Below are 27,984 nucleotides of genomic sequence, written 5' to 3'. Positions count from 1 at the left end.
TATATATATATACATGGGCGCGAAAGAAGAGAAGGAGAAGAGGAAGAGGAGAGGAATAAAGGGGAGGAAAAGGGGAGAGTTTGGCGAGGCAAGGGGGACAAACGTACGGGGGAGAGTGGTAGCAAATGCTTAAAACGAAGATGGCTAGTGGGGCCCACCATTTTCGCCCGGGCGCACACGTACACACGTATAGGTGTGCGTTGGTGTGGGGAAATACACGTAACATATACCCAAGCAACCCCTGCGTCAGCCATCCATTTAGTTGAGGGTGGTGGGTGGACCGAGTGGGTGTAGGGGGAAAAAGGGGGAGGATAGAGGAGGAGGGCTGGGAGGTAGATGGAGATAGAGGAGGATGAGGAGGTAGAAAAGGGGGACCTAGTGGGTGCACCAGCGTCCCCCCTTCGTCCACCCCCATCCTCCCTCCTCCCTCCTCCCACCTCCCCCCCCAGGCAGATCGATACAACCCCCGTCTCCCACAACCCGCCCAACCACCCCCGCAACTTTACTTATTATACATTCCCACCCCAAATCCCCGCGTCTCATTATCTTTGTCATTGCGAAGGAAAAATCGAGAAAGCCCCGGAATAACATGTAACTCTATACGCGCGGCGAACGAAACAGAAGTGCATGCGTGCGTGCGTGCGCCTACGTGTGATGCGTATACATCGCGTGTCTCCTGAGAACGCGTTTTTTTTCCCCGTCCTTGGAGAACGTATTAATGTCCGACGGAATAAGCGGATTGCTTCGCTTAAAATCAACCACGCGCGAAATATTCGCACCTCGAGTGAGTGCGAGATTTCCGAAAGCGTCTTCTCGGGATCGATCAATCGATCGATTTAAGCAAAAATGCAAAAGAACGATTTTTTTCTTTCTTTTTTTTTTCGAGAAACTACTACTTCCTCTAATACAGATACATTTCTATAGATTCTTAACAATAAGCTCCCCCGAGTACAATCGTGTTACACGACGACGATCGCAAAGATAATTCTTTTCGGAAATTATTTCCTTTCTAATACAGAGATATATTTCTGTAGATTGCTCGTCACAATAGATTTTGCAAATCAAACTAACAATAAGTTCCCCTGAGTATAACTGTGTTATACGACGATCGCAAAGGTAGTTTATTTATTTTTTTTTTGAAAACTAGTTATTTCCCTTTTAATATAAATACATTTCTGTGGATTCTCGTCACAACAGTTTCTGCAAATCAAACTAATAATGAGCTCCCCGAGTACAGCCGTATTATACGACGACGATCGCAAAGGTAGAGTGAGACGCTTCGCGACTCTTCCTGTGCGAGTCACGGCACAACACACACGCATAGAAGTGCGCGTGGTGTAGCACGCGGTTCCCGATGTCTCTCGAATTTTCGTACCGCCTGTATCGCGAGAGGTGTCTCTCGTCAATAATGATTGCCAAAGCGGAGAAAATCGATATCGCTTGGAAATTGCGGGCAGAATCTTCCGTGCTGGGAGATGAAACCGTGCTCGCGGATGAAATTTTCCTCACCTATGAACGGTTATCGATCTGCCGTACGCCGGCAAGCGTTAAAACTAACTCGTCCTTCTCATACTTTATGGTAATTCAACGTCTCGCTCGTGTCGTCGCATTTTGCGTTCGCTCGAAAACCGCGATTTCGTCGGACCGTCGGGTTGGCTAAAAGATCATCTCCGAGGGATACGCGCGCGGGATTCCGCTCCTTTTCCACGTCGTATTAACGAAAGCAGGCATTCGTGCGTTGTTAGTAATACGTTAATATACAATTCGTAAATCCAGGACTGTGTTACAAAACGCTCATCGGAATAGATCTTCTCGAGGAAGCGTGTTTAGCTTACATCTAGAAAAAGGGAAGTATTATTTTCCTGGTATATGTGAAAAAAAAAACGTGCGCGCGTGAAGCGACGTAGAGAGAAAAATCGAAAAATAATTCTATACTAACGTGAGACTCTCTGACACACGGTCTTTCCATACCTTTACAAATATTTATGATAACACCGGTAGTTTGCGCGTGTAGACGTGTGCTACTTACATTGATGTTTGTCTGCTAGCATAACTAAGGTAGTCGGCAAATCCCTCCGCCTGAAGAAACACATGACTTTTGCTTCCACATTCCCGTTCGCGGTCTGAAAGAACGAAAAAATGAAAAGATTAATTCTCGAATCTTTACGTCGAGTCGTCTACCGCTGTAGCCTAGGTATATGCATACATCTGCATTATTAAGAGAATTTAAATACATTTAGATAGAAGAGACGAATATAAATAGCCGGTCGATCCTCATTATAATTTCTCGCTAAAATCGCAACAGCGCCGCTTTCAATACCTTACCTTATTTAATTCTTCTATCCTCCTAATCTGATACGGCGACGAGGTGGCAGTCTCAAAATACACGTAATCTAAAAAAAAAATAGCAATTATATCAACAATCTTAGTAACAAGTAGAGAAAAAGTGAAAAGCTACAAACTGTAAATTATCCTCTAAAATTATCGCGAAATCTACAAATTATATACTTCTCCCTTTTGAAAAGGTAAAGAAATTTTGATTACCTCGCGTCTAATATAATCGTCTTCTCTCGAAAATCTTAAGGATACGTTAGAAACACATGTGTCACCGACGAGAAGAGAGAGGAATTAGAAAATCTTTCTAGAATTTCTGATTTTCTCCGGAAAAATCTAGAGACGAAAAACGGAGGTGGAGATTTCGGTTGAATGCACGTTGCCGGTGATACAAAATAGAAAATCTTTCTAGAATTTTTGGTTTTCTCCGGAAAAATTTAGAGGCGAAAAAGCGGAGGCGGAGATTTCGGTTGAATGCACGCTGCCGCCGTTACCTGTTGGTGATACAAAATCGAAAAGCAAAGGAACAGCAGGGAACAGAGGAAAGGGGAAGGGGGAAGAGGAAAAGCGGTCATCGTCGAGATCTAGTGCGCGGCACTACCTCGTGTACGATGCAAAGAATACATTCGATACAACAAATAGTGACGGCTTCGAGCGGTAATCGCCAGGATCCAATTTTGATCCGCGAGATTTGTCGCGCAAGAAATTAGCGTGACCTGGACGTGAGAGAGAGAGAGAGAGAGAGAGAGAGAGAGAGAGAGAGAGAGGACGATTGCGCGGGGGAGGAAGGTGGCAGATGAAGAGCAAGGGGGACAGAGAAGAGAGACGGAAAGAGAATTACAGAGAAAAAGAGAGAGAGCGAAAAAGAGAGGAGGAGGAGGAGGAGGAGGAGGAGGAGGAGGAGGAGGAGGAAGAATGGAGGAGTTGGACGGGCGAGAAGGGGGGAGGAAAAGCCAGAGCGTAGGTATAGGACGTTACCGAAGGGGGGAAAGAGCGGCAAGGGGAGGAGGGGAGCCCGAGGGGTGGCGGAGAGTATGAGGGAGATCCAGATGAAGAGTGGAAAGAAGAGAGGGCGCGCGGGAAGCGGGGGTGAGCGGCAAAAGCGGGAGGGGAAGGGGGAAGAACGCGCCGCGCGCGGAGGGTATAGGGGACGCCATTGCGATGCCATTTGCAAACATTAATTTCTCGGAGTTAATTAAAGCCGCTATCTCTCTGTCTCGCTTCTTGTTTCGGATCTCTCTTTTTCTCTTTCTCTCTTCCTCTCTCTTTCTCAAATTCACGAGAACGAGATGGGAATGACGAGAACGATGATGTCGACGACGAGCGAACACCGTTAAAACCGTCGTCTTTCTCATCGAGATAATAGAGCCACGGAATGCATGCGGTTATACTTTACCTCCCACCCGGTACATGTTGGCCGTCATGTTGTTGGCGTCCTGCGTGGACCCGAGAGCGAAATTGGCGTTCTCGTGGTTACCGTGACCCTCGTGGTATTCGGCCGGCATCGGCATCAAGACTTCGTACGTCCTCCGCAACGTGTGTTACAATCTCGCGGTCGCTGCCGCTGATCGCGGCACTCGCACCTCTCTCTATCTAATTACCTCCGTCTCACTCACACTCTCTCCCTCTCCCTCTCTCTCTCTCTCTCTCTCTCTCTCTCTCGCTCTCACTCCGGCAGTTTTCCCGTGGACTCGGATCTATCTTCTCTTTTTCTCTCGCGCTCTCTCTATCTCTCCCGTCAACTGAATGATACGGTCAACATCTCACAGCATAGTCACTCCATAGTGTTTGTTTGCTCATCGTCGATCCGCTACTACCAAACTTTCGCTCCCGTCTGCCTCGCCAGTCACCAGTGCGTCCTCTGCCCGTCTGTCTCTGTCCCCCGAGGGTGGAGAGAGGGGGGAGGGGGTTTCGCTCTTTCTATTGCCTATCTCCGTCCTCTTCTATTTCTCCCTCTTTCCTCTTTGTCTCTTTCGCTCCTTTAATCCCACCCTCCCTCCAGCCTGCCTGCGGAGTCCTGCGGGGGTTCGCACGGTGTCTCTCTGTCTCTCTCTCTTTCAAACCAGAGTACTACGTGCGTGCTTACCGTCAAACTGTTATTCACAACACTCTACCACAGGTATAACGTTCCGCTGTTCAAGTTCGGTTCGTTCCGTTTTCAACGACACGCTACCCGACGAACAAACGAACGTGCGTGTCGTGCGTGACACGCAACAACTGGAGGGCGGGAAAATCTCCCGTACGCGGTGCGTACAGTCGGCGATTTACGCGACTGTCGACTCACGTGCGGTCGCGGATGTTCCCCCCCCGAGAGTGCCGAGGGCTAACAACGTCGGCGACGACCACCGCTATTGCCGCTCGTATCACCGAGACCGACATCGCCCGCCATTTTCGTGTCGGCGAGCGCGAGCCGCTAACGCGGATGAAGGCTGCACCGAAGTGCCCCGGCCACCCGACCCGAACGAATGAACAAACACCACGCACTTGTGAATTCGTTCGTGAATATCACTCACCCGTTCACTCTCGAGCGGTGTTACACCGTTCGCCGCGTCGCTTAACGCGTCCTTCAGGCCAACTCGCGGCTTTGCGAGTCGCGAGAAGCCAACACACTCCGGCCCGAGTAACGGAGAAATAACCGATGGCCGAATGGCGAACCAGGCGAACGCCTCAAAGCGGAGCACGACAGCGCTGTTGTAGAGATCGCGTGAAACAGAACGTATCGTCTAGGGATTTTTTCTAATCTAATTGTGTTTTCCACTAAGATACTAGTTTGAAACATTAGGTGCATTCAGAAACGACGACTGTTCACTGAGCTCATTGAGCAAATAAAGGATCATTCTATTATTAATATATTTATTTATTATAATTTATTTATAATTAATAATTATAAATATAAGATGAAGCGATTTAAAATTACGCTCCACCATTCACTGAGCGCTACATAACCTTACGGCCTAAACACGGCATTAGAGAAATAATGAACAGTAATAAGTAAGAAAGATGATATTAAAGATTATCTATAGTAGATAAAATTATTCTACCTTACGAATTATTAAATAAATAATAATAGAGTAATCCCTTTTTTGCTCAGTGAGTGCTGCACTCACTGGGCAATTGAATGTAAATTGGTTTACGTATTTCAGTGTGTTAATAAATAATTGAATTCTTTCAAGATGATGAGATTGTTGCGATGATAAAAAATACTTAATTGAAAGGATTAAATTATTTATTAATACTGAAAATAGGTGAATTGATTTGTGTTTTCCATTGCTCTCTATGTTGCACTAGTTTTCCCAATGGAAGACTCTACAAGTTTATTCTGTGGACAACTGTTTGTGATTGATCCGCCATCTTTGTTCAATTCGCGCCAGTTTTCAAATTTTTCAAATTTCTATTTTCATTAAATATAAATATTATCTTTATAATAATTTTTAAACACATGTAAAAAATGCATGAAAAAAATTTATTTCCATATAAATGAAAATATAAATCTCTCTACATTGATTTTCTGTAAATAATTAATTTTAATATAAATGTAAATAATTATTACATAAATATTATTTTATTATGTTAAACCTAAAATATATATGTAATTAATTTTATATCCAATTAAATGGCCATAGTTATTTTTTTACCACGTTGCGATTGACATAGCCACTCACAGAAGCTGGAACCTTGGAATTTTTTCACTAGACCAACCAATCAGAATAAGATCTTATATTGAATTGGCAAATTGGCGCTGTGAACAATCAAAGATTACTAGTAGGAATGTGCAAGATTGAGTCAGGATCGGGACGAGATTTTGTAACTTTCGGGATTCCCAAGAATATTCGGATTTCCTGAGAATATTCGGGATTTCTAAAAATGTCAGAATTCAAGTAGAATATATCTGTTTTGTTGAATATGGTAGTTTTAGATTTTTGTTTTCTGTTGTTGAATTTCATTTTATAAAATTTTCTGTTTTATTATAAATCACAGCAGGCTCTTTTACCATAGAAAGACAGAAAAGTAAAAATATTGTATACTTCAGAGAAAATCCAGTACTAGAATACTAATATTATAGATTGATAGAAAAACAATATTAAAAGATTTTCCGATTACAATATCAGATATCGAAGATTCTCGAGAAATCCGAAATTTTTTCGGAAATCCCGAAATTTTCGCGTCCCAACCGCATCTTGCCATCTTGTTCCAAGCATCAGATTTCAGGAATTTGGGATCTGCACACTTTTAACTACTAAATACTTTCATATTGTAATGTAATAAACAACTATATGTTTTAATCCATTATTTGTTAGCAATTTATAGTTAAATTAAACTTCTCTTTCTATTTATTTTTGTAATATAATATAACAACTGAAGAATATACATTATATATATATATATATACACAAATATATTATACATGTAATAATTTTTTATTAATATTTAAAAAGGAGTGACTTTTAAAAAAAGACTTTACTGATCCTTATTTTAAAATGAGTTTGTTATGATAAGATAATCCAGTGGTGATTACCGTATTTAAAATAAAAGGTGACGATTTTTTAAAAATAAATATGTTAAACAAGAACTCTCTCTCTCTCTTTAAAAGAGACAAACTAAATCTGGATTAATGTTCGTTCAATACGAACGGAGGTGTGCAATAAAATTTTAACAAATAAATTTGTTACTCCATACGAAGTATTGATGTCATCTTTATTTAAAATCTTGAGAAATTTTGAACATTTCTCTTTGGAATCTTCATCAGCAATCTTCTTAATCCATATTAGATTCGCGTTCTTCTAATATGGATTAAGAACTGATGAAGATTCCAAAGAGAATCGAAATGTTTCAAAATTTCTCAAGATTTTAAATAAAGATGACATCAACATTTTGTATGGAGTAACAAATTTATTTGTTAAAATTTTATTGCATACTTCCGCTCGCGGTGACTCTCATTAGCCCAGATTTTAGTTTGTTTTTGTTGTTTTTTTTAAATCGCCGCAATATATCAGGTTCTATCGTGATTCGCTTTTATAAAAAAAAATATGAATAGATATATATTGCTGCTTAAACGGATTGAATCAATTGTTCGAATAATTGTTGCGATTGTAATAAGTAATATAAATAACAATGAATATAATGTATAATTGTATAAACAACTTCTATGAAACATTGAACAGTATAATAATTACTGTTAAAAGAGAATATTCTAGGTTTCAGATTGTAGAGAGATCATGGAGAATGAAATAATGTTTGTGCGTAGTATATGAAATATTTATATTTACGAAATTAGTCTTTTTCTATACAATTGCTAATGCGCAGTCACATATTTCTTCATTTTGTCGGAATCGCTAAAGAGAATTGCGTACGCGTTGAACAATTAAAATTACTCATTTGTTTGTAGAACCTGTGCGAGCTTGCCTTGCTTCCTCGTGAAATGTTTTTCGATGCGCCTGACTAATAATAAATAGAGCAACGAATAAATGTCGATTTGATGAAAATACACGTAACACAAAGATATATTTATTATATACATAATATATATAGTGCCTCCTTTTATAATAATACACATCCGCAAGAACGTTTATAATTTAATTTCATGGAATTTCGTTAATTATGTATTATATCTGTAAGGCACACCCCACGGTCGTTACCAAAGTAATTTTGTGTCCTCTCTCTATCTCCCTCCTCTCTCTCTCTCTCTCTCTCTCTCTCGTATTTTTTGCGTTATATATAATATCATATAAATAACTGTATACCATTGTGGATATATTCTATTAGAGCCTAAATTTATTATGCATTTCTATCTTTAAGAATAATTAATGCGCTAGAGATATAGAGGCAATAATCTGTTCTGTACATAATCTTATGTCTTTCTTATCGATTCCTTTAAGATAATGTACCATTTTTTTTTCATTAATGATAATAATGATAGTAACGTTATAAGAATAATGGGAAAATGCATAAATGAGATGTACAGGATGAGACCTGCTTGTGCACAGGTTTGTGTGCTCACCCATCCTCATCGCGATATACAAAATATGAGTAGTAATGTCGAAAATACAAACTCATAAAATGATTCATTCGATTGCTAATACACATTCCCGCGTTGACTAATAAGGATTTACGATCGTCTTAAAAAAAAAAACCGCGCGTATCGATTCTTTCATTTTTTTTTCTTTCTTTTCTAGAAAGCTTTTCACGCTTTACTTGCAGGTCGCGTATAATAAAAATATGTGTAACATGTATACACACTTATAATTGCATTTTTTATCCATAACGTTTTTTTGTATATTACCACTCATGACTTTTTCTTTTTGAATCTTGTATTTAATATTAATATAAAATACCTATGCCGCCATTGACAAAAATTTATGCATTTGTATATACAAGTATAGCTCTCCCAAAATCCAACTATCTGGCTTTATCTGTATCTCACTCTTTCTCTCTCTCTCTCTCTCTCTCTCTCTCTCTCTCTCTCTCTCTCTCTCTCTCTCTCTTTCTCTACTTACTAAGATACTATTGTTTTATGAATAAAAAAATACTAATATATATCGCATTGTCGTTGCACGGGCAGTGTTTGCGTAGTGTTTTGTCCACTCGTAAGGCACCAACTCTATTGGGATCCTGAGATTCAACCCGCATGCTTCGACAAATTCAGAGGCATGTCTGCAAACGAAAAATAGAGTCATAAACATTTTCGAATGACCTAATTGTCCCGATATTTATTTTGTTTATGATACATAAATGATATATACCTGAAGGAGGTGTGAGAGTTTGTTCCCTGTAATCTTTGTAATGTGGGGACAACGGATGAGAATGCGGCGATGCGTATAATTGCATAGGAGGCGGATAGTGGACGGGAGATGGATAATGAGGCGCCATCCATAAAGGCGCCGCTCTGTACGGTCCAGGTGGTAACATTGGTATCCCGTAGAGAGGATGATGAACGGATGTATTGCTGGATCCGATGTAGGGATCGATTCGTACCCTCGGATAGGCGTTAGTCGATGAGTATTTCACAGGCTGCCGGTCGTCCGGCTTCAACAATGTCCTCAAGAAACCTGGTTCGGGATTCGGTTTGTCCTCCCCCAGGATACTCGTTATACTGTATGATGACACTTGCTTCGAAGAGGGAGTCGGCGGCGCACTCGTTGTGCAAACCGGCTGTGGAGTGGCCCGTCTCTTGGACGCCTGATCCTCCAGCGAAACTCTCTCCAGCTCTCGCAATATACGTTTGCGAGGTGACACTACATTAGGATCCAGCAGGCGCGCCAATTTATCGATGATCAGACTAAGAACCTTGCCCGACGACGTACCATTCAATTTCCGTGACAATCTCGTCGAATTAACCGTTGATTCCGGAACTGAGACCACAGTCGTGGAATCTAATGGGCGTCTGCGTTTCCTCGCTATCAAGCGAAGATGTGCGCACAAACGAATCTTCGGATTTCGACGATAATAAAAATTAAATTCCGTGGTTATCCTGCGTCGAGGATGGGTTTGCTTCCAGCAGTGATCTCTCTGCCAAGGACTGGATTGGACTGACGAATTGTCATCAGAAACTGAAAACAGAATGCAGAGTATATGTTATGTATGAGTTATCTGGATTGATTGTATTGCCTATACTTTTTATAACAATAATGCAAAGAGATCAGAGTAAAAAGATCTGAGAAATAATGATAAATAAATCTATTTTTGAAAATATAATAAAATATATGTGAAAAATAATGAAATATAAAAAAAAACTGTAATATAATATGCATCGATGCTTCCTTTGACCCACCACTGAGGGAAGTAGAGCTCTCCTGCCGATTCGGGATGGTGCTAGCGGGTGGCCAAAAGGTTTTCTTTGGCACGGGAAACCACGTAGTCTTTTCTCCGTCCCTGCGATGAGACAGTTCCAGAATGAACTTTCCATCTTTGAAGAATTTCAAGCGACCTCCAGGTGTTGGCAGCAGATTGCTGTCGATGCGTTGTACCTCAGTATGATGAGCTGGCTGGGGACTTGAATTTTTACCATTTGCCTTGGCGAGGGTCGGGTGCAATGTAGGTGGATCACGCGAGCACATCTCTGTCGTGCCCCTCACGTGACCTGCGTGAGCATGACATTCTGCTGACTTTTCGCGCATGCTGATACTTTACCGATATCCATTTTCCTCCGCTGGACCTCTCATACTTGGACTTTCCAACATGTGACGCAACAGGATAACTTGTTGACTTTCTCTCAGACAGTTAAACCTGAAACGTCGCAGCGTTTGGATTCAGTAGCGAGGAACATCCTCGTACTCTGGAAATCTCCTTTCTCTACCCTCCAACAAAACGAGAACCTGACAATTTACAAAAAGTCTGAGGCACGTGTGTCACGTGGACAAGCGGAGCAAACTCATGCCACTTGGGCGGGACGTCAGAAATTGTAGAGCACAGAAGTCATGACTCGCGGGCGATCATGATGGCTGACAGACACACAGGTTTGGCTCGGTCGTGCCCGTTTATTTCTTGGCGAGGCACATAGAAGGCAAAAGTGCGTGACCGTTCTCCAGGTTGATCTGTCGCTGGCTCGGTCGCGGTGTCATCGTCCCAGTGGAGTCAGCAGCGCGCGGGTAGCATCGTCAAACGCTCCAGACGAAGGGGCGTACATATCTCATTTTTTTTTCTTCCACTCGATGAATACAACGTGCGCGTGCAGCGGGGCGCATCGACACCGGGTTACTCCGGATGTGCCGACACCACGTCGGGTCGACACCGCGGCGCGATCGGTATCAGTTCAACCGCGACGACGGCTCGCATTCGCGGAATACACACAACGGGAGAAATCCCGTGTACATGAGTGTTGGCGGTCGCCAGACACCCACCCACCCACGCACGCACTACCGCCTTCCGCTTCTGCTGGCTACTCCGCGACCGCCGCCGGAGCGCGGCGCATCCTCCTGGTGAACCGTGGCGTCTACTTCAACAGGAACGGGCGAGCTCCCGCGGTCCGCGTGCCCGAGACCTCGCGCAGCCTACGGGACGGTACGGCGACGGGCAGCAGTCCGCGGCGATGGAAAACACCGCACGGCCGCGACACATGTGTTTCACTACACCCCGCGACAGCAGTCCGCGCGTCCGTCACCGGCACGGCTCCCCCGTGCTACGGTATCCACGAGCGTCGAGCACGCGAGTCGCAGAACATCAACCGTCCAGCCGTCCACCCGTCCGTTTCCAGCTCACGCGATCAGCGATCCTCTCGGCCCCCGTGCCGTCCGCAGGGGGAGGAGGGGGGAGGAGGGGAGAAAAAAGAGCGTGGACGTACTCCGATCACCTCCTTGAGTCGACGGTGTCGACCCTTCTCGTCGACAACATTAGTGGCGGTGGCGGTTCACCTTCCGCGCGTTCCTCGCATCTATGTTCCCCCTCCACTTTTCGCATTTTCGCGATTTCGACTCCGAGGCTCGTGAGAAACGCGATGCGTTCGAGCGCGTTGAAGATTTTCGTTTCTCACTCGCGAAATCGCGGCGTCTGACTAGATAAAAATCGCATCCGCGAGCTTTTTCTATCTCTCTCTTCCGCTCCTTCTCTCCCTCCCACTTTGTCGAAATGCTCGCGTTTCGCCTCGTTCATGTAAAATCGCGGAATATTCCACTCGTTCCACTTGTCTGACTTCTGTCTCGCGACGTGAATAGGAACGCGCGCGAAATTCGTATCGGCGCGATCGCGATTCAACAATAAGCCCCTCCCTTTCTTTTTTTTTCTTTATACATTCGTCGTTATTCGAAATATTATGAATGTATCTCTGTATTTATTTTTTCGCAATCTCTTTATATTCTTCAGTAAAATATCTAAATGTCTTTTTCTTCGACGACAGTTATATACATTCGTTATCCGGAACAAACATCTTTACGTCACCGTTCAATTAAATAAGATGAACAATATTATTGTTCCTAAATCACTGCAGATTTTAACTCAGTCTTTTTTTCTCTTGCACATTCAGAATCATTCAATTGTTTTCATGTATGAAAAAAGCAGCTATGTCAGAATGCAAATAACAATAAAAATAGACACAGCTATGTATTATAAAAAAAATATCTGAAAAAACTGAAAGCAATCAATATTTACATGGACTTTCATCGAGAATCGTCTCTCACACTGTTCTTTAATTTTTTCCTCGCAGTTGTGATATTATAGGCAACGTGTAAAATGGAAAGAGACACAAAACATTTGACCAGGATTGAATAAGTTAATGTTTTTTTTTAACTGAATAAAGTTAAAGTTAATGGCTTTACAAAATTAATAAAGTTAAGTTAAAAGTAGAAGGAATAAAAAATTAACTTAACATAAGTTAAGTCAATATTGAATTAATTTAAATTAAAAAAAATTAATTTTGAAAAAAATTATTTTTTAGATCATAATATCCTAATTTTTCTTAAAATGAGATTAAATAACTACAGATTAAATAACTACAATATAGATTATTAAGTAAATTAAATATTTAATTTTTTTATTCATATATGATATATATATAATACATAAGTATATAATACATAACGATATAACTATATAAGTTATATAACTTTAAGAAAATAGCCAGTACATAGAGAAGATCAGTGATTATTTTTTAATAAGTCTTAAGCCATAAGAAATGGACCAATTACAATACGAAAAGAATATTTGATTGTATATTGAATTGTCAATTTCTTGTGATTTAAGACTTAAAACATCCATTGTAGATCCGAACTAAGGCTTATGGCATAACCGCATAAATCAATCTGAGAGGACTGTATTAGCATCTTAAGAAATTACTTAAGATGGTCTTAAAATATGAACAATTACGAATATACGCCCTTAATCTTATTATATCCCCTTACCCTTATTATCCTTAATCTTATTATATTTAAAAGAGAAAAAAAAAATTTTTAACTTAAAAAAAAGTTAACATTTAAAAGTAACTTAATTAAGTACTTTATTAAAATTTAATGCATTTATTTTTAAAATTAATTAAGTTAAAAGTTATTAACTTTTTTAACGTTTTTTTTTTTAACTTTTAATGTTTTAACTAGTTACTACCCAACATTTGACGATCCTCCATTTTAGCGAGCAAAATACAAAAGGATGACAATTACTTATATTAATTATTTTTGAAGGAAGTGCTTTATATTGCAATGAGTGATGTATGCAACGTGATTTATGTTAAAAATAGAGATATAGATACTTTATTAAAATAATTTGATATATATCAGTCAATGATTTCAGAAAAATCTTTGAGATTCGGTAAGATTAAAATGAAATTTCAGAAAATAAGGAAGGATATAGCAATAGGAAAATCGTTGAACAGAAAAATAATTGAATGCAATACAATTTTATACATTATCTTAAAATTTAGTCAAAAAACATTCTTCATTCAATCAGATTTAAAGCTAAATATTCGCTTAATATTTATATCTATTGGTTATTAATGCATCTTTATAAATATTTTTACCGCGAAGCATCAAGCCTTGACAAGGGGAATTGTGCACGTCCTCGGTCGGTTCATCATCCGCAGCTCTCACTTGTATGAGAAACATGCGTCGAGTTTTATCAGACAAGTTCAGGTACGAACCATGAAGTGTTAGGTAAGAGAAGAAGACAACTTCACCCTTTTTGGCAGATATGGGAGTAGCTTTAGACAAAGGATATTCCTTAGGATCGACATAGTAAATAGGATCACCCCAGTCATCAGTCGTTTTAATCTCCTTCAACGGTCCCAGTTTATGACTGCCGGGATATATCGCCAAACCACCATTTTCTGACGTTGTATCGTCCAAATGTAGAAACACAGCCAGCATAGTATGTTTCTTGTGAGGAAAATAAGGATAATCTTGATGCATCAAGTAAGGTGATCCTTTCTCTGGCGGTTTTAAGTGCGCCTTGGTATGATGTAACATTATATCTTCGGTGCCCATGATATCCTCAAGGGCGTCCAATAATTTCGGGTGCGTTATGGTCCGAGTAAAAACGTCGTTGTGCATTTGCAAATTGTGGATTGATTTTATCTGATGTATAAATGAGAATATGTAGAATGTAGTATAATATAATATACAGGATGTTTTAATCAACGCACTTAAATTTATTTGAAACCATGTAATTTTGGTTGGGGAGACATTAAGATTAAATACAGGCTAATTTCGTTTTTTTTTTTTTTTTGTTAAAGATTCAATAAACCGCATTTAATTCTCAATTTCAGAAAAATTCAAGTTTTTTTAAAATCTTGTATATACAGAGTCTCACAACTACTGTATTTCCTCTTAAGAACATACTCTTGAGGTAATGTTGAGATGAAAATTCTAATATGAAAATGTCGAGACTATAAGAGTTTTCGAATTACACACTATCTTTAATCAATTGTAAATCAATTGTAATAAAAAAACTATTGTAGCCTCGACATTTTTGTATTAGGATTTTCGTCTTAAAATTACCTCAAGAATACGTTTTAAGAGGAAATACGATAGTTATGAGATATCCTGTATATATGTATATATGTAATTCTAATTTACAAACAATTGCCTATAATAAATCAAGTTTTACAGAAGCTGTAATAAGTTCACTTACAGTATAATCATCAGCAATGCTTCCAGCCAATTTCTTCATATCTTGTCCAGTCCATCTTGATTCCAAACCTCCAATATTTTCGCGAAATTTTCTTTCAAATAATTCAGTATAGGCATCTGATATTTCGTTTATTTCCTTCGTAGAAAATATATTCAACTTGATGTAACCATTATCATCCCAGAATTGCTTCTGTTCCGGCGTTAAAAATTTCAAAGCGACCATTTTTAATTGTGAAATTTTCTTATGCAAAATGTTAATCTCTCTCTTTCAGAGTTAAATAATGCAATATCGCGTCTCGCGATTAATATATAGTTTACCCTACCCTAAAAATGTTTCTTTGGAAGGGGTTATCTATACATGATAAAAAGTATACATTTATGTATAATCACTATTGCCTAAACATCATTTTGTTTTCTCTTATCTTTTTATAAAGTTTCTTAATAATTGCGTAATTTATAAGACAGATTAGTGCTGTAACAATTAATTGTTAAATAAAACAGCTCGATAAGGAAAAAAATATTTAACATTATAATTATATATACAAAATAAAATATATCCAGCAATTACAAAATTTTTCCTATAATAAATCGGCAATAATATTCTTATCTTATCATTCAATTATAATTATCTATCTATTAATCAATAAAAAATCTATTGCTATAATACTTAAACACATAATTTTATACTGCAATTTTTAATATATAATTTTGTATTATAAGACTTATCATGTTTGTGGTATGTTGATAAAGAAAAATGTCTTGCTCTCTTTGATAATAACTGGAAATTTCTATCATGTGACCTCAAGACATTTGTCAAGTCATACTGACATCAATGTAATATCAGTAGTAAAAAACATACATATCAATAGTGCTTAATATTATTTCGTTAATCTTAATTACATAATAATGAATATGCATAATATAAATCTATTTATAACATCAGAGAAAAAAATTGATCATCCTATCTATAAAAATTTTCTGCTATGTCATGCCAAAATGTTATGGTCACAAATAGAATTTAAATCCTTTTATGATTTGTTTTGATTGATACCATCGATAGGAAGACTGAGTAGAATTATTATACTGAGTATATTGCACATCATCTTCATTCTCTAAGTAAGTCTTACACGAGTCATGATACACTTTAACAAGTGTCCTACAGTTGCACTGCATCTCTACTTGGTCATTCTGACATAGTTTAATCTTGAAGCAACCTGCTGTTTGTATAGGTGGCACATATTGCGGTTTAGGTAAAAAAAAATCAGATACTGAATTATTGTCACTCTTCTTCAGCATGATAAACATGTTCGTCATATTTAAAGGAGCGTTCATAGCCTTCTGAAACTCGTCGCATTCAAACATAGACCTAGAAATACAATAATCTGTATAAGTATTTTGATATAAATTCATGAATGTATTCTATCATTATTTTTCTTTATTAACCTCATAAGTTTCAAAAGCGGTTTCCTGGAGGAATGTTGATACTCTTTGTGTTGCTTGCTGTTGAGAACATACGAGGGAAGGTCTATGCCAATGTAGAACTTTGGTGATAGTATCGTAGCGCCAAGTATTATGGCAACTTCCTTCATATCGCAACCCTTGAGGAAAAATTGCGAGGACAAATGATCCTCAACGTTCTTCAGTGTGCTCGACAGAGCTTTGAAGGAGACTGCGTTTCTATCTGTTGTATTCTGGAATCTCTCTAATGCCTCGTACGTTAAGGGTATTTGCTGCTTTTGATACAAAATATATTTTATGAGCTCCATCACAACTTTTGTGCACGAATCACTGGTCCATGGTTCATCCAGCATCACATCAATCTCCATCTCGCTTTTTCTGTCTCTGGAGAACATTTTGAAATATAATAAACTTGAAGCAGAATCTGTGGAGATTTTATTTTGAAATCTCTGTCCGCCAAAAAAAAGAAGAAAGATAAATGTTCGTCAGAGAAATTTGCACTGCATTCACGCGATTCTTTCGCGCATCTCGTCAGTCAGGTTATATTTAAAAAAAAAAATAGGTTAGGTTAAGGGTAATTGAGTTAAAAAAAAATCCACAGATTCCGTTCTTTAAATTTTTTCGCCTTTTTCTCTTTTTCTCTAATGCAAATTAGATCTCTATCGTTTTAGGTGCAGAAAGCGTAGCTCAGTGCAATCATAAGGAACAGACATTTCCTGTGATATTAGCGCCAGATGTTGGTTGCCATGCCTGGTTAGTTACTAAATTCACTTTATTTATATTTCGCCGTTGAAACGCATGAATTTTGAAGTTTCAAAAAGCTGTGGGAATTGAAAAATAAAATTTTACGATGGAATTGAAGACGAAACAAACGAGGAAGCTGCTAGAGCTTTTGGAGCAACAAGTAATCAAATTTGTTAATTTTCAATCGATGTAGTAGTGCACTTAACAAAGCCAGCTATGAAAAATACGTTCTATGCCAGCTATGAAAAATAGATTCTACGTTGCAAAATTCTAGAGACTGTAGTTAACTTATTGAGAACGAAATCACAATTACTTTTTATTTTCTTTCAGCTTAACAAATTGTATTTATTGCTGATCACTGCTTCTATTAATCCATCAGAAATTTTGGTTACAAAATCATTACTCCATGAACAACTGCATTTTTTAACTCAGAGATTCAATAATTTAGGCGATGATAATTGGGACTGTGAAGAAGCAAATGTAAAATTTACTGATACAGTAACAAATTTGAAATATACTTCTCTATTGAAAAATATTGATGAGCTTGTAAGTTACAAGAGAATCTTGTAATACTTGATATTATTTTTTATTCCTATTAAATGTGTTTCATTAAATGTGTTTTCCTTTGTTTCTTATTATCTTTTAGATTAAGGATATTAAATGCGATAATATTGATAGCAATGCAGCCAGACATAAGACAGAATCATTACTTAATAATTTTACATCAGCTTTACGAGTATTGGAAGATTTAGAATGTTTGCCATTGAAGCAGAGGCTTCAGGATTGTCTGGATTATGTTAAAGAGATGAGCACAGCAAAAGAGATTGAGGATCTTCAAAATATAAAGGTAGCAATGAAATAAAAAATTGAAATATGTATTGAAATCTTTTAATGTGAATATTAATTCCCTTTGTGCTTTTAAACTAGGAATTAGGCACTTCGATATTAGAGATACTCGAACCACTACAGAATTATAGAAAAAGTTTAGCGTCTGCTTTTCTGTCGCAGAATCTAGCTTTATATACTTCTCAATTATGCACATCATTTGAAATGCTAGTACAACTGGCTCAGGAACAGCATCAATTAAATGCACCAATTTATGTAATAAACTATTTTACATTTATTTTTGTGCATAATTTAAGCTCTTTCTATATTTACATTGAACAAATATGTACAGGCTTGCAAGAAATATGTTTGTGAAAGAATATGCACTTGTTGTGAAATGATATTGAATTTGATGAATGACTCAAATCCATTGTTAGAAAAGGAAACTTGCGAAAGGGAGAATCATTTCGTTTACAGGTGAGAAAATAAATATTTCTTATACGTAATATTGCATTCACACAAATAATTCTGATATACTTGTAGAATGGATTTGGCATTAGACGTTATATTAGAAATACCGAGCAAAACGCATAAACAACAGCTATCTGAATGTGCAGAACTATGGTTGAGACTGGAGGACGTCTTCTCTCATGCTATGGCAATTACCCAAGTGTGTCAGCCATATAATTTTAAAGCCATAACTGGTTCATGCCAATCCATAGTGTTGGAGTACGAGAAATTAAAGCAGCAATTACTCTCGGAGATCCCAGATCCGGCGTTAAATAATTTGTTCATGCATACATTGACCGATGCTCTTTATCGTTTGGAACGTAAAGTTAATATAGCGGTATTAACGCTCGCAATGGAAATATTCAGCAATCCTTACATTACTTTGAAAAAACTCGTTATGACATGCGGAAATTCGTTAAGCGCGAAAAGAAGATCGAAAAATGATTTAAATGATCTCATAGAGGATTTTGACCAATTCTTTGATCAAACTATGCAAATTGGAATATTTGCGATCGCTTGTTGCAAAGACAAGAACCGTAAATTACTCTTCTTTATAAATTTTTTAACATTCTTTTTAAACAATAAAAAACATCTCATGTAAATTTGATTATTTCAGGCAATAACAAAATTCGTAATTGTCTCGCAGGATTTGAATCTTTGGAAACTGAATTAATTTCTGCCATAATTTCCTTCTATTTACATCCAGATAACAAAGAAATGCGTTCGAGTGTTAAATTATTGACTATGCAGTGGCAATTAGAAATGAATAAGTTTCAGAATGCTGTAAATCTCATTATAAACTCGGCTGCTTTCTGTCAAGTAAATATAATGAATTATAAAAGATTAAAAGAATTTTAGAGTTTTAGAGAATTAAGAGTGTACTTGAATATATTTTTTATACTCAGGTAGTTATGGATAGTCTTCAAGAACGTATAACGGCAATCTCAGATTGTCTGGATAATAGAGAGCCAGTAACGCAACTTCAAGTGCAAGGTATTGTTCAGCGAGCTTCAGCTTTGTCTAGTCAAGTCACAGCAATTGTAAATGACATTGGCACTGAAAACATTGATCGTCAAACAATAATGATGACAAGAGAATTGAAAGCAGGTAACTAATTCTGTATTATTACAATTAAAATATATATATGTAGTTTGCTGATGCATATTGTGCACATACTCTTTATTATAGCTATATTTGAAGCCAACACCGCTGCCAAAACTCTTCTGGTAGAGAATGCAACGGAGCCTCAACAACTGCGAGTGATAAAACGATGTGAATTAATATTGAATGTTGTTCAAAGATTACAGCCTGCTTTAGCTACAATTATGAACAATACAACGCATGAAAAAACTGTGAGAGGTCAAGGAGATTCCATTCATGGTACATAATGTTTATTAAATCAATAATGTTTACTAAAACAAGTAGGCTAATGCACTATCAAGGAAAAATTGAGCTAATGAAATTATGTGTGTATTATAGGCAGCATATCAAATGCCATGAACTTTCCATCCACAATTTATGGTTTGCCGCGCGATGAAAATAGTCTAGTTTATATTAGAACACCCTATACAGGTTTGTGAGAATTTCTACTCTCCGTATATACTCTTTCGCTTATACTCTTTCAAATTAACATCAAGTCTTATCTGTGTTTTAGTAAAAACGCATAAACCACAAGTGTCCATTCAACCGGCAAACAGTACAGTGCAGAAACCATCAGATCTGTCATATTTGATACCTTATATAAAGAACGGCCGTACATTGCGTAGCGAGCACTCCATCATGTATACACCGCATAAAAACAAAAATGTAACAGAGGTAGCCGTTAAAAATGAGATGTCCCTTAGGAATCTATCTAGCATTAGACAACATCTTTTTAGCAGAGATAGCTTCAGCATTCACGTCGATTTTGATATAGCCGAAGAGAGCATGGATTTAACAGGTAATGTATTTGAAGAGACCTTATAAATAAGAACTGTGATTACATTGGAAGTCATTTCAGCTGCTTTAGAAAAGATAACTTCATCGTCCACGTCAGAAAATGCAACGTTCTCTTCATGCCAATTCTCAAAAGTAGAAAATGTATCTTCGGGAAGCGTAAACAAAGAATTGGTTTTCAATATCGTAGAAAAACTAAGTCAAACTGTTAAACCAGAAACGGAAAGTTGTTTGAGCAAATCCGCGATAACGGAGAAAATGAGTGAATGTGCCATATCTGGTGGCGGTGATGCGTCCTTAATCATGGAATCGCGTCAAAAACTCAGTAGCGTTCGATCTCCAGACAATAAGGTACAAAAGTCAACCTCGGGGCAACATGAGGTATAAAGGAAGATTATAACCAGATATTTATAATTTGTTTTTATTTTAAGACCGTCTTGAGTGGTATCTTAAGATGCTAATACGACTCATTGGTTTAACATCTTAAGATTATACTTAAAACGTCTTAATTATAAGAAAGGACCAGCCTATATTTTTTTAATGTTAAACTAAGTATTAACGCATTTTTTAATTGATAGCATTTAAGGTGATGGTTACATCAATATATAATTATAAGTGAGAATATCAGATTGCACATATCTTTATATAATAATTACAATAAGGTTAAATTTAAATTTCAATTGTAAATGTTAAATTTTATCCAAAATTTTTATCATGACATAAAAAAAAGTTGAAACAAATTTGAAAAAAATTTTTTCTTCTGTTTATTCCTTTTCAAATGCGGAAGGAAACGAGATCGCCAGAAGTTATTAAAATCTCCCGGAAATTAATAAAAATTACTAAATTCATATGTTCAGCGAGGAGTGAGATACTTTCGAAAATCCCCAGAAGTTACTAAGATCGTAAATAATCAGTAAATAAATAAAAATCGCAAAGATAATGATTTCAAGAAATCGCAATTTTCGCAAATTTCTCGCGATTCCGCGTCCTTTTTTAATCGGGGACATATGGTTGCTCTTTGTAACTGTATTCTTCGCACTTTCCACCTTTCTTTTCTCTCTCTCTCTCTCTCTCCAACGTCTTAAATTATATCCCCATTTCGTTTCAAGTGCAGAAAGTACAACATAGTGCAGTTACCGAGAACAGCCTTCACACGTCTGAACGTATCGACTTCTCGTTATGTCGAAACGAAAACGATGTAATAAAGAAAATCATATTTTTCCGCACCTCCTAGTTAATGGTGGGTGAAAGACGACGGTGTGCTGGATCAGCGAGGAAGAGCGTAGCCGAGCAACCTGATTCGTTTCTAAGTCGGTCCAAATCAGTTCGCCGAGCAAAACATGGACGCCGTGGCGATACATACGTCGGATCCACCGCAGGGCGAGGACGCGATCACGTCCGCTATGAAGATATGCCGCATCTGCCTGCTCGACAATCTGATGATGCGCGATCTCTTCGCAGAGAGCGAGGTCGCGTCCCTATCGGTGAAGGCGATGAGCTTCGCCAACGTTAAGGTTAGATGCATAATTTGAAGGTTAGGTACCGATGCGATCGAAGCCTCCGCTTTTATCATCGCTCTCCCTCTTCTAATCCCGGATAGATTTAGATCTTTTGTCGATAATCCTCTAATTTGTCGCCATTCCTATCTTTCTATTTGGCTTAAAATGATAAGTTTCAGTTTATATCGAACCTTGCACATTTAGCCTTTAACACCTTCGCTGCCATCATAAAAATGTTATAAGAGGCCTGTTCTTTTAACTGAACTTTTTATACGGTTCATCTTTTCTATTTGTCCCTTGGAGAGAAAAAAGAGAAACATGAACAAGAAGTTTATTTAAATAGAACAAATTTATTACTTTCTTAAATGCCACGTAGTTAATACATATTATAATGAATTATTTGTTATGATCAGGACTGAGGCAGTGATGCGAATTCCGGGCCGCTTGCAGCACAATTATTAGCATGAAGAGAGCATAGACGAACACAACGCATGCGCAAGTATACATGAATATGAACTCATTGTAGTGTATGTATCTTCTTATGCCCCCTTCATGCTAGTAACCATACTGCAAGCAGCCCGGGATTTGCATCACTGAACTGAAGTACATAGCGTGCAAGTAAAAATGTACACATCACTGGCAATGGCTGCGTTCAGCATAAAAAGCAACTTTGCAACTGTTGTAAAATTCTTAAATATTATTGATTTATACATTCAAATTAAGAGCAAGACCAATCATATTAAAGAATTTTACAATAGTTGCAAAACTGCTTTTTCTGCTGAACATAGCCAATGTGCATAGCAGCAGAGTTGACAATTATAACATTTTGAAATAACTATTCTTTTTGAGTATAACTAATGACAAGGACTTTCTTTTGAGATACTAAACTATATGCTTTGATTAGATGTTACCAGGTGATGGTTTACCAACACAGGTGTGTTGTATGTGCGCTGACAAGTTGGAATCGGCATACGAGTTTAAGTTACAAGTGGAGCAAGCTGACAATGTTCTTCGAGAAAAGCTTGTGGGAGGAATAATAAAGGATGAATTGTTTCTTAATGAAGTTGAAATACACTTGGATGCCGAGAAGAATAATGGTTTGGAAGAAATGAATGACAGTGCTGATTATGAATCTACTGATACATTGCCAGTTGAAACAGAAACTGACAAGAACTTTCTGAAAAATCAATTAATTATTTTGGAAGCTGAAAAATTGGCAGAGACAGATGGAATGCAACAAGGTGAGTAAAATGTAATCGATGTTTCGAAATTCGAATTAAATATTGCTTTTATAATATAATAGCTTAAAGTTTCCGAATATCTAATAATATTGATTCTATTATTTAGATTCAGAACAAGATAACTTGCAAGAAAGCATTGAGGAAGAATTGCAGCAAGAATTAGCCAACTCGGAAGACAATGATATGTCAGATGCTATTGATGAATCTAGGGATGAAATATCTTCCAACGACAAGAATATTATTCGAAGTTGTACAGATACAATTCCAACAGAAGAACATAATTATATAATGCAACAACAGTGTATTATCTTGCATACTGAACAATTCTCCTTCCATAAAAAAATGCAGGAGACCGTACCAGAATTTAAACATGATATAACGGAATACAAAGAGTCGCTATCTGAACAAAATCAAGAAAATCAATCTGAGCAAAACGAAGAGATTCAGGCTGAACAAAATCAAGAAATTTCAACTCAGCAAATTCACGAGACACTAGCTGAGCAAACTGAAGAGACTCCAGTTCAAAATGCTCAAGCTGAACAGGAGAATCAAACTGAACAAAATCAAAATAAAAAAATGGAATTATTACAGAATGAAGTATTAAAAAATGATACTAATGAGCCAGTCGTGGAACAAGAATCACCTCAGAATGAAACTAGAAGAAGTAAACGTAAATTGGCTCGTCGGATATTCACCGAGCGGGATTCCGATGAGGAGAATTACTTTGAAAATCTGAATCTCAGTTCACGATTGAAAAAAGCGCAGGCAGATAAGACAGAGAAGATCTTTTTCATGTGTTACTTGTGCGATAAACAGTTTCTTTCAAAGAGCATCTTGAAAGAACATATGCATTCCCATGAAGAAGTAAGGAAAACATTGTCTCTGAAGAAAACACCGGAGAAACCGCAGAAGGTGCAGACCAGCGTTTCCGCTGTGAAAACGCCGGAATCAGGAAGAAAAGCCAACAAGTGCCCTTATTGTGGTAAAGAATACATGTACATAATCTCGTTTACTAAACACATTAAACAACACGAACGAGAGGGGCAGGAAGCGAAGGAAGATTCGATGTCATTTGAGATGTTTCATGAGGATGAGTACAGTCTAGACTTAGATAACGGCAACAAATCGGATGTTGAATGTAGAAAACAAAAGAGAGGAAGTATAGTCGACGACATTGCAAGCGACAATGATCAGGATAAAAAAGCGATAAGAAAGCGTAGTCTTATTGAGGAATTTATATGTAACAAATGTCCAGAAAAATTCGATACAAAGCGAGGTTTGCAAAAGCATTCGCTCACGCATGTTAGCTTCAACTGCAGCGTGTGCAACGAGGAATACGACACTCTAGAACAACTAAAAAATCATCGAACAAAGCATGTGGTCGAAGGCGTACTCACTGAGCAAGACTTGGAAGAGGATATGAAGCAAATTACCAAGTGCGAAGAGAATGATGATGATGACAGCAAGAACATCAAAGATGGAGAGAACAGTGAATCCGCCGAAATTACGAAGGAACTAAAGTGTCCAATATGTTCAATAACATTCTCACGCAAGAAAGCACTCTCCAGACACATGCAGACAACACACTCCGACACCCATTCTTACGAATGCAAGATATGCTGTCAACAATTTGCACGGAAGGATTTCCTACGCAGACATGCCGAGCAGCATGCACGAGTGAAGACTTACAAATGTACTCAATGTAATAAAACCTTCGGCAATGAGCTCACATTGAGAAATCACTTGGTTGCCACAAATCATAAGACATTTATACAGGGACAGGAATACGATCCCAACAAGCGTATAAAACGCGTGGCGGCGAGAGCAGCACAGAAAATCATCGATAAGATCAAGACTGAGGACGGTCTCGAAGATTACGATGATAATACCGATTACGATATTAAATTGGACAAGCATTATGTCATTAAGCATGACGCAAAGAAGTACAGATATAAGGAATTTGAGTGTACGATCTGTAATAAGAGGTACTGTTTGAAACAAGCATTGGTGAGGCACATGGAGCAACATGTAAAGAAGGAAAAGGCAGAGAAAGCAATGGAGAAAGCGGTGGAGAAACAGAAGAAGGAAGCGCAGAAGAGCAACACGAACGATAACGACGACGGCGATACCAACTCCGACTTTGAAAGTGGTCTTGACTGGCCAGTAGACAGCCATGAATGCACCACGTGCAAGAAGCAATACAGTACGAAGAAGTCGTTACTGCGCCATCAACTGTTACATGAGGAGCCAAATTTCGAGTGCGATATCTGCAGTATCAAGTTCTATCGAAAAGACAAACTAAAGGCGCATTATGATAAGTGCGCGGAAAAAAATCCTGATCAGGTGAGGAAATGCAACATCTGCGGCGACAGTTTCGAAAACAATGAGATTCTGCGCGAGCACAGGGCCAAGCACGTCACCGAGGGCATCTTAACGGAGGAGGATCTGAGAGACACCGAGCCAAAATCCGAAGAAAAGAGACTAAATGATAAAATGACCCGGAAAAGGAGGACCGATATTGTGGGACTTGAGTGTACCGAATGCAATAAACAATATACCTCTAGGAAGGGCCTGTTGCGACACATTCAGGTTCACGAGGGCAAGAAGTACCTATGTGAAATATGCCCGAAGAAATTCTATCGGCGAGAACACCTGAAGATTCACGTGGCAAAACACAACATGATCAAACCATTCAAATGCACTCGTTGCTCCAAACGTTTCATTAAGGAGGAACAGCTCAATAATCATCTGCCTAAGCATGATCGCACTTTTAAGAAGAACAAAGAGACCGATAGCTCGAAGAGATTCCTCTGTGAAATATGCAGCAAGAGCTTTACGCAGTCGACAACGTTGCTAGCGCATCTGCGCGCTCATAAGGGTATCAAACCGTATGTGTGCGAAGTATGCTCCAGACCATTCACCACTAATGCCTACTTGAAGATGCATATGCGCACACACACGCAGGAACGTCCGTACATCTGTCAATATTGTTCGCGAGCGTTTGCCCGTGCTGACACCTTGGCAAATCATTTGACGTCGCACACTGGCGAAGCCAAGTACCACTGCAAGTGCTGTCCGAAGAACTTCCGGCGATTGAAATCATTAAAGGAGCACATGTTTATTCATACGGGTCAACGACCTTACGAGTGTCCAACTTGCGACAGAAAGTTTAATAATAACGGCAGTCGCTACGCGCACAGCAAGCGTTGCAAACAGAATCTTTTGCAGACTCAGAACCGGGCGCAACAGGTGATTCAGCAGACACAACAGCAACAGCAACAACAACAGCTACAACATCAACATCAGCCACAGCAAGTGCAAATACAGATGCAATCAGAACCGCATCCAGTTAGGTTGCATCAAACCACGATCGGCCAGGCACAAGTAATCAAGGCGCAAAACATTAAAACAATCGCTATAGCGAGACAAGCTGAGCCTACGGTAACCACGCAACATCAGGTTATGCAGCATCAGGAAATACTAATGCCTTTAATCCTGCCACTTACCGTTACTCTTGCTGATGTAGGCGAAGAGGTGATACTACCTGAAGGTACAAAAATATTCACCACTTCTTAATCGAGCTATCTTTTTCGTATTTGATTATAATATGGAAAGGAAGGGACATACTTGTGAAAAACTATCTCGATGATACTTCTTCAATGACTTGAACGAGTTTTGTTCTCCTAATATCCTGTGACTATCATTTTCATTCCCACAATTCTCTATACGCATGGAAAATCCCGAAATGATAATGGAGTAACTCACGTTATCAAAGGATTTTCTTGTATATTGGATAAAGAAGGGTACGATGCTTCACAAGTGATAGAAAAGGATACGATAAATATATGAATTTAAGAGAGCGTATCATTTTGATTATGTATAAAACATTATATTGAAGTTTATTTTTACAACGGTGAAGGCGTTAATAAGCGATATATATGTATAATTTGTCTGGAAGTTTTAAGATATACCTTTTCATATATAATAACGTGTATTACTGGGAATGAATAAATGTCTTTGACAAATCCTGAGAAGACAGGAAAAGACAGATGTCTTTGTCATGAATGTGTACATGTAATATAGATTTTCTTTAAGAGACATGATATGGATAGGTTTTAAATACTTAAAGCTTAATGTATTAAATATTAGATTTATTTTCATTTAGTTTGTTCTTCCAGAGATCTTTATTCGTTTTCTTTAATGTCTAATCTTAAATACTTCCATTTTCAGAAAATAATTCATTCGCAAATAACTTGAAAGATATAAATCGATATCATAATTTCAATTATATTTACAATAAAGAATTATTGTAACATGTAATTGTGTAATTATATATGTATGTACATGTTCCGTGTGTTGCATCACATATGTCAGCTATTTTTTATAAATATCAATGCCTACGAAAAAAAGCATTTTATTAATTACATTTGTAAAATATAATCAATTTAATAAATGTAATTAATGGATTAATTTTATACAAGCAATATCTGTTAGAAAAGATATCACATTTATAAAATAATCTGACATATTGACCAACATGTTAATGCAACACGTGGTACATTATATATAATGCATACAATTAATATAATTACATGATAATTATAATTATATACATATTTTTAGTTCTCTTTGAAATTGATTTTATAATTATTTGATCTATTTTTAATTAATACATTGTATATGTACATTACTATTATGTTACTATTGATTCTTGTAGAAAGAAGTTTAAAAAGAAGTGATGTTATATAATAACATCGTTTGGAAGTAGTTCACATAAACTTTTAATCATATTTTTTATATTTAAAACAATTCTTCAAACAAGAATCACTAAAACAACTCTTATAATCAATTTACTAATTGATATTTTAACAATTTACTTTTTTGTTTTAT

The 27,984-nt window shown here is 37.7% G+C and overlaps 6 protein-coding genes across 6 annotated transcripts in view; 2 read left to right on the top strand and 4 right to left on the bottom strand.

Annotated features, from left to right (window-relative positions):
- LOC108686385 (metastasis-associated protein MTA1) overlaps positions 1–4,965 on the bottom strand; it is a 14,841-nt gene extending 9,876 nt beyond the window's left edge. The window contains exons 1-3 of the mRNA XM_018191665.1: positions 3,731–4,965; positions 2,326–2,393; positions 2,030–2,123 (exon numbers count right to left, since the gene is read on the bottom strand). Coding sequence (XP_018047154.1) covers positions 2,030–2,123; positions 2,326–2,393; positions 3,731–3,845 — 277 coding nt within the window. The 5' untranslated portion in view covers positions 3,846–4,965. The remainder of the gene's footprint in view (positions 1–2,029; positions 2,124–2,325; positions 2,394–3,730) is intronic.
- Positions 4,966–8,644: 3,679 nt separating this feature from the next.
- LOC108686388 lies at positions 8,645–11,761 on the bottom strand. The gene is made up of 3 exons (XM_018191668.1): positions 10,103–11,761; positions 9,075–9,881; positions 8,645–8,985 (listed from the first exon to the last, which is right to left on the bottom strand). Exons 1-3 carry the CDS (start codon positions 10,446–10,448, stop codon positions 8,951–8,953), a joined length of 1,188 nt encoding a protein of 395 aa, XP_018047157.1. The 5' UTR covers positions 10,449–11,761; the 3' UTR covers positions 8,645–8,950.
- A 1,874-nt stretch (positions 11,762–13,635) lies between these two features.
- Positions 13,636–15,141, bottom strand: LOC108686389 (probable alpha-ketoglutarate-dependent hypophosphite dioxygenase). Its single transcript, XM_018191669.1, has 2 exons — positions 14,884–15,141; positions 13,636–14,327 (listed from the first exon to the last, which is right to left on the bottom strand). Exons 1-2 carry the CDS (start codon positions 15,103–15,105, stop codon positions 13,725–13,727), a joined length of 825 nt encoding a protein of 274 aa, XP_018047158.1. The 5' UTR covers positions 15,106–15,141; the 3' UTR covers positions 13,636–13,724.
- A 732-nt stretch (positions 15,142–15,873) lies between these two features.
- LOC108686397 (MAD2L1-binding protein-like) lies at positions 15,874–16,875 on the bottom strand. The gene is made up of 2 exons (XM_018191681.1): positions 16,326–16,875; positions 15,874–16,248 (listed from the first exon to the last, which is right to left on the bottom strand). Exons 1-2 carry the CDS (start codon positions 16,733–16,735, stop codon positions 15,888–15,890), a joined length of 771 nt encoding a protein of 256 aa, XP_018047170.1. The 5' UTR covers positions 16,736–16,875; the 3' UTR covers positions 15,874–15,887.
- Positions 16,876–17,190: 315 nt separating this feature from the next.
- LOC108686384 lies at positions 17,191–20,779 on the top strand. The gene is made up of 12 exons (XM_018191664.1): positions 17,191–17,244; positions 17,415–17,630; positions 17,731–17,931; positions 18,012–18,185; positions 18,262–18,386; positions 18,453–18,955; positions 19,036–19,238; positions 19,325–19,526; positions 19,608–19,799; positions 19,899–19,991; positions 20,074–20,358; positions 20,419–20,779. The coding sequence occupies exons 1-12, from the start codon at positions 17,191–17,193 to the stop codon at positions 20,739–20,741; spliced, it is 2,571 nt and encodes an 856-aa protein (XP_018047153.1). The 3' UTR covers positions 20,742–20,779.
- Positions 20,780–21,436: 657 nt separating this feature from the next.
- On the top strand, positions 21,437–27,268 carry LOC108686394 (zinc finger protein 26-like). The gene is made up of 3 exons (XM_018191678.1): positions 21,437–21,868; positions 22,758–23,094; positions 23,201–27,268. The coding sequence occupies exons 1-3, from the start codon at positions 21,695–21,697 to the stop codon at positions 26,668–26,670; spliced, it is 3,981 nt and encodes a 1,326-aa protein (XP_018047167.1). The 5' UTR covers positions 21,437–21,694; the 3' UTR covers positions 26,671–27,268.
- The last annotated feature ends 716 nt before the right edge of the window (positions 27,269–27,984 follow it).

Source organism: Atta colombica, unplaced genomic scaffold (genome assembly GCF_001594045.1).
Source record: "Atta colombica isolate Treedump-2 unplaced genomic scaffold, Acol1.0 scaffold179, whole genome shotgun sequence".
Lineage (NCBI taxonomy): Eukaryota > Metazoa > Arthropoda > Insecta > Hymenoptera > Formicidae > Atta > Atta colombica.
Note: the sequence above shows the minus strand (reverse complement) of the source record. Positions and strands in the feature narration are given on the sequence as shown.

Coding starts and splice junctions, on each gene's coding strand:
- LOC108686388 (XM_018191668.1), bottom strand. CDS start 10,448: ATGCGCGAAAAGTCAGCAGAATGTCATGCTCACGCAGGTCACGTGAGG. Junction 9,882..10,102: donor GAGCTCTACTTCCCTCAGTG/GTGGGTCAAAGG, acceptor TTCTGTTTTCAG/TTTCTGATGACAATTCGTCA. Junction 8,986..9,074: donor AACTCTCACACCTCCTTCAG/GTATATATCATT, acceptor TTTCGTTTGCAG/ACATGCCTCTGAATTTGTCG.
- LOC108686389 (XM_018191669.1), bottom strand. CDS start 15,105: ATGGTCGCTTTGAAATTTTTAACGCCGGAACAGAAGCAATTCTGGGAT. Junction 14,328..14,883: donor GCATTGCTGATGATTATACT/GTAAGTGAACTT, acceptor TTTATACATCAG/ATAAAATCAATCCACAATTT.
- LOC108686394 (XM_018191678.1), top strand. CDS start 21,695: ATGGACGCCGTGGCGATACATACGTCGGATCCACCGCAGGGCGAGGAC. Junction 21,869..22,757: donor TGAGCTTCGCCAACGTTAAG/GTTAGATGCATA, acceptor TGCTTTGATTAG/ATGTTACCAGGTGATGGTTT. Junction 23,095..23,200: donor GACAGATGGAATGCAACAAG/GTGAGTAAAATG, acceptor TCTATTATTTAG/ATTCAGAACAAGATAACTTG.
- LOC108686397 (XM_018191681.1), bottom strand. CDS start 16,735: ATGTTCTCCAGAGACAGAAAAAGCGAGATGGAGATTGATGTGATGCTG. Junction 16,249..16,325: donor CCGCTTTTGAAACTTATGAG/GTTAATAAAGAA, acceptor TTGTATTTCTAG/GTCTATGTTTGAATGCGACG.
- LOC108686384 (XM_018191664.1), top strand. CDS start 17,191: ATGGAATTGAAGACGAAACAAACGAGGAAGCTGCTAGAGCTTTTGGAG. Junction 18,186..18,261: donor AATTAAATGCACCAATTTAT/GTAATAAACTAT, acceptor AAATATGTACAG/GCTTGCAAGAAATATGTTTG. Junction 20,359..20,418: donor AGAGAGCATGGATTTAACAG/GTAATGTATTTG, acceptor AAGTCATTTCAG/CTGCTTTAGAAAAGATAACT.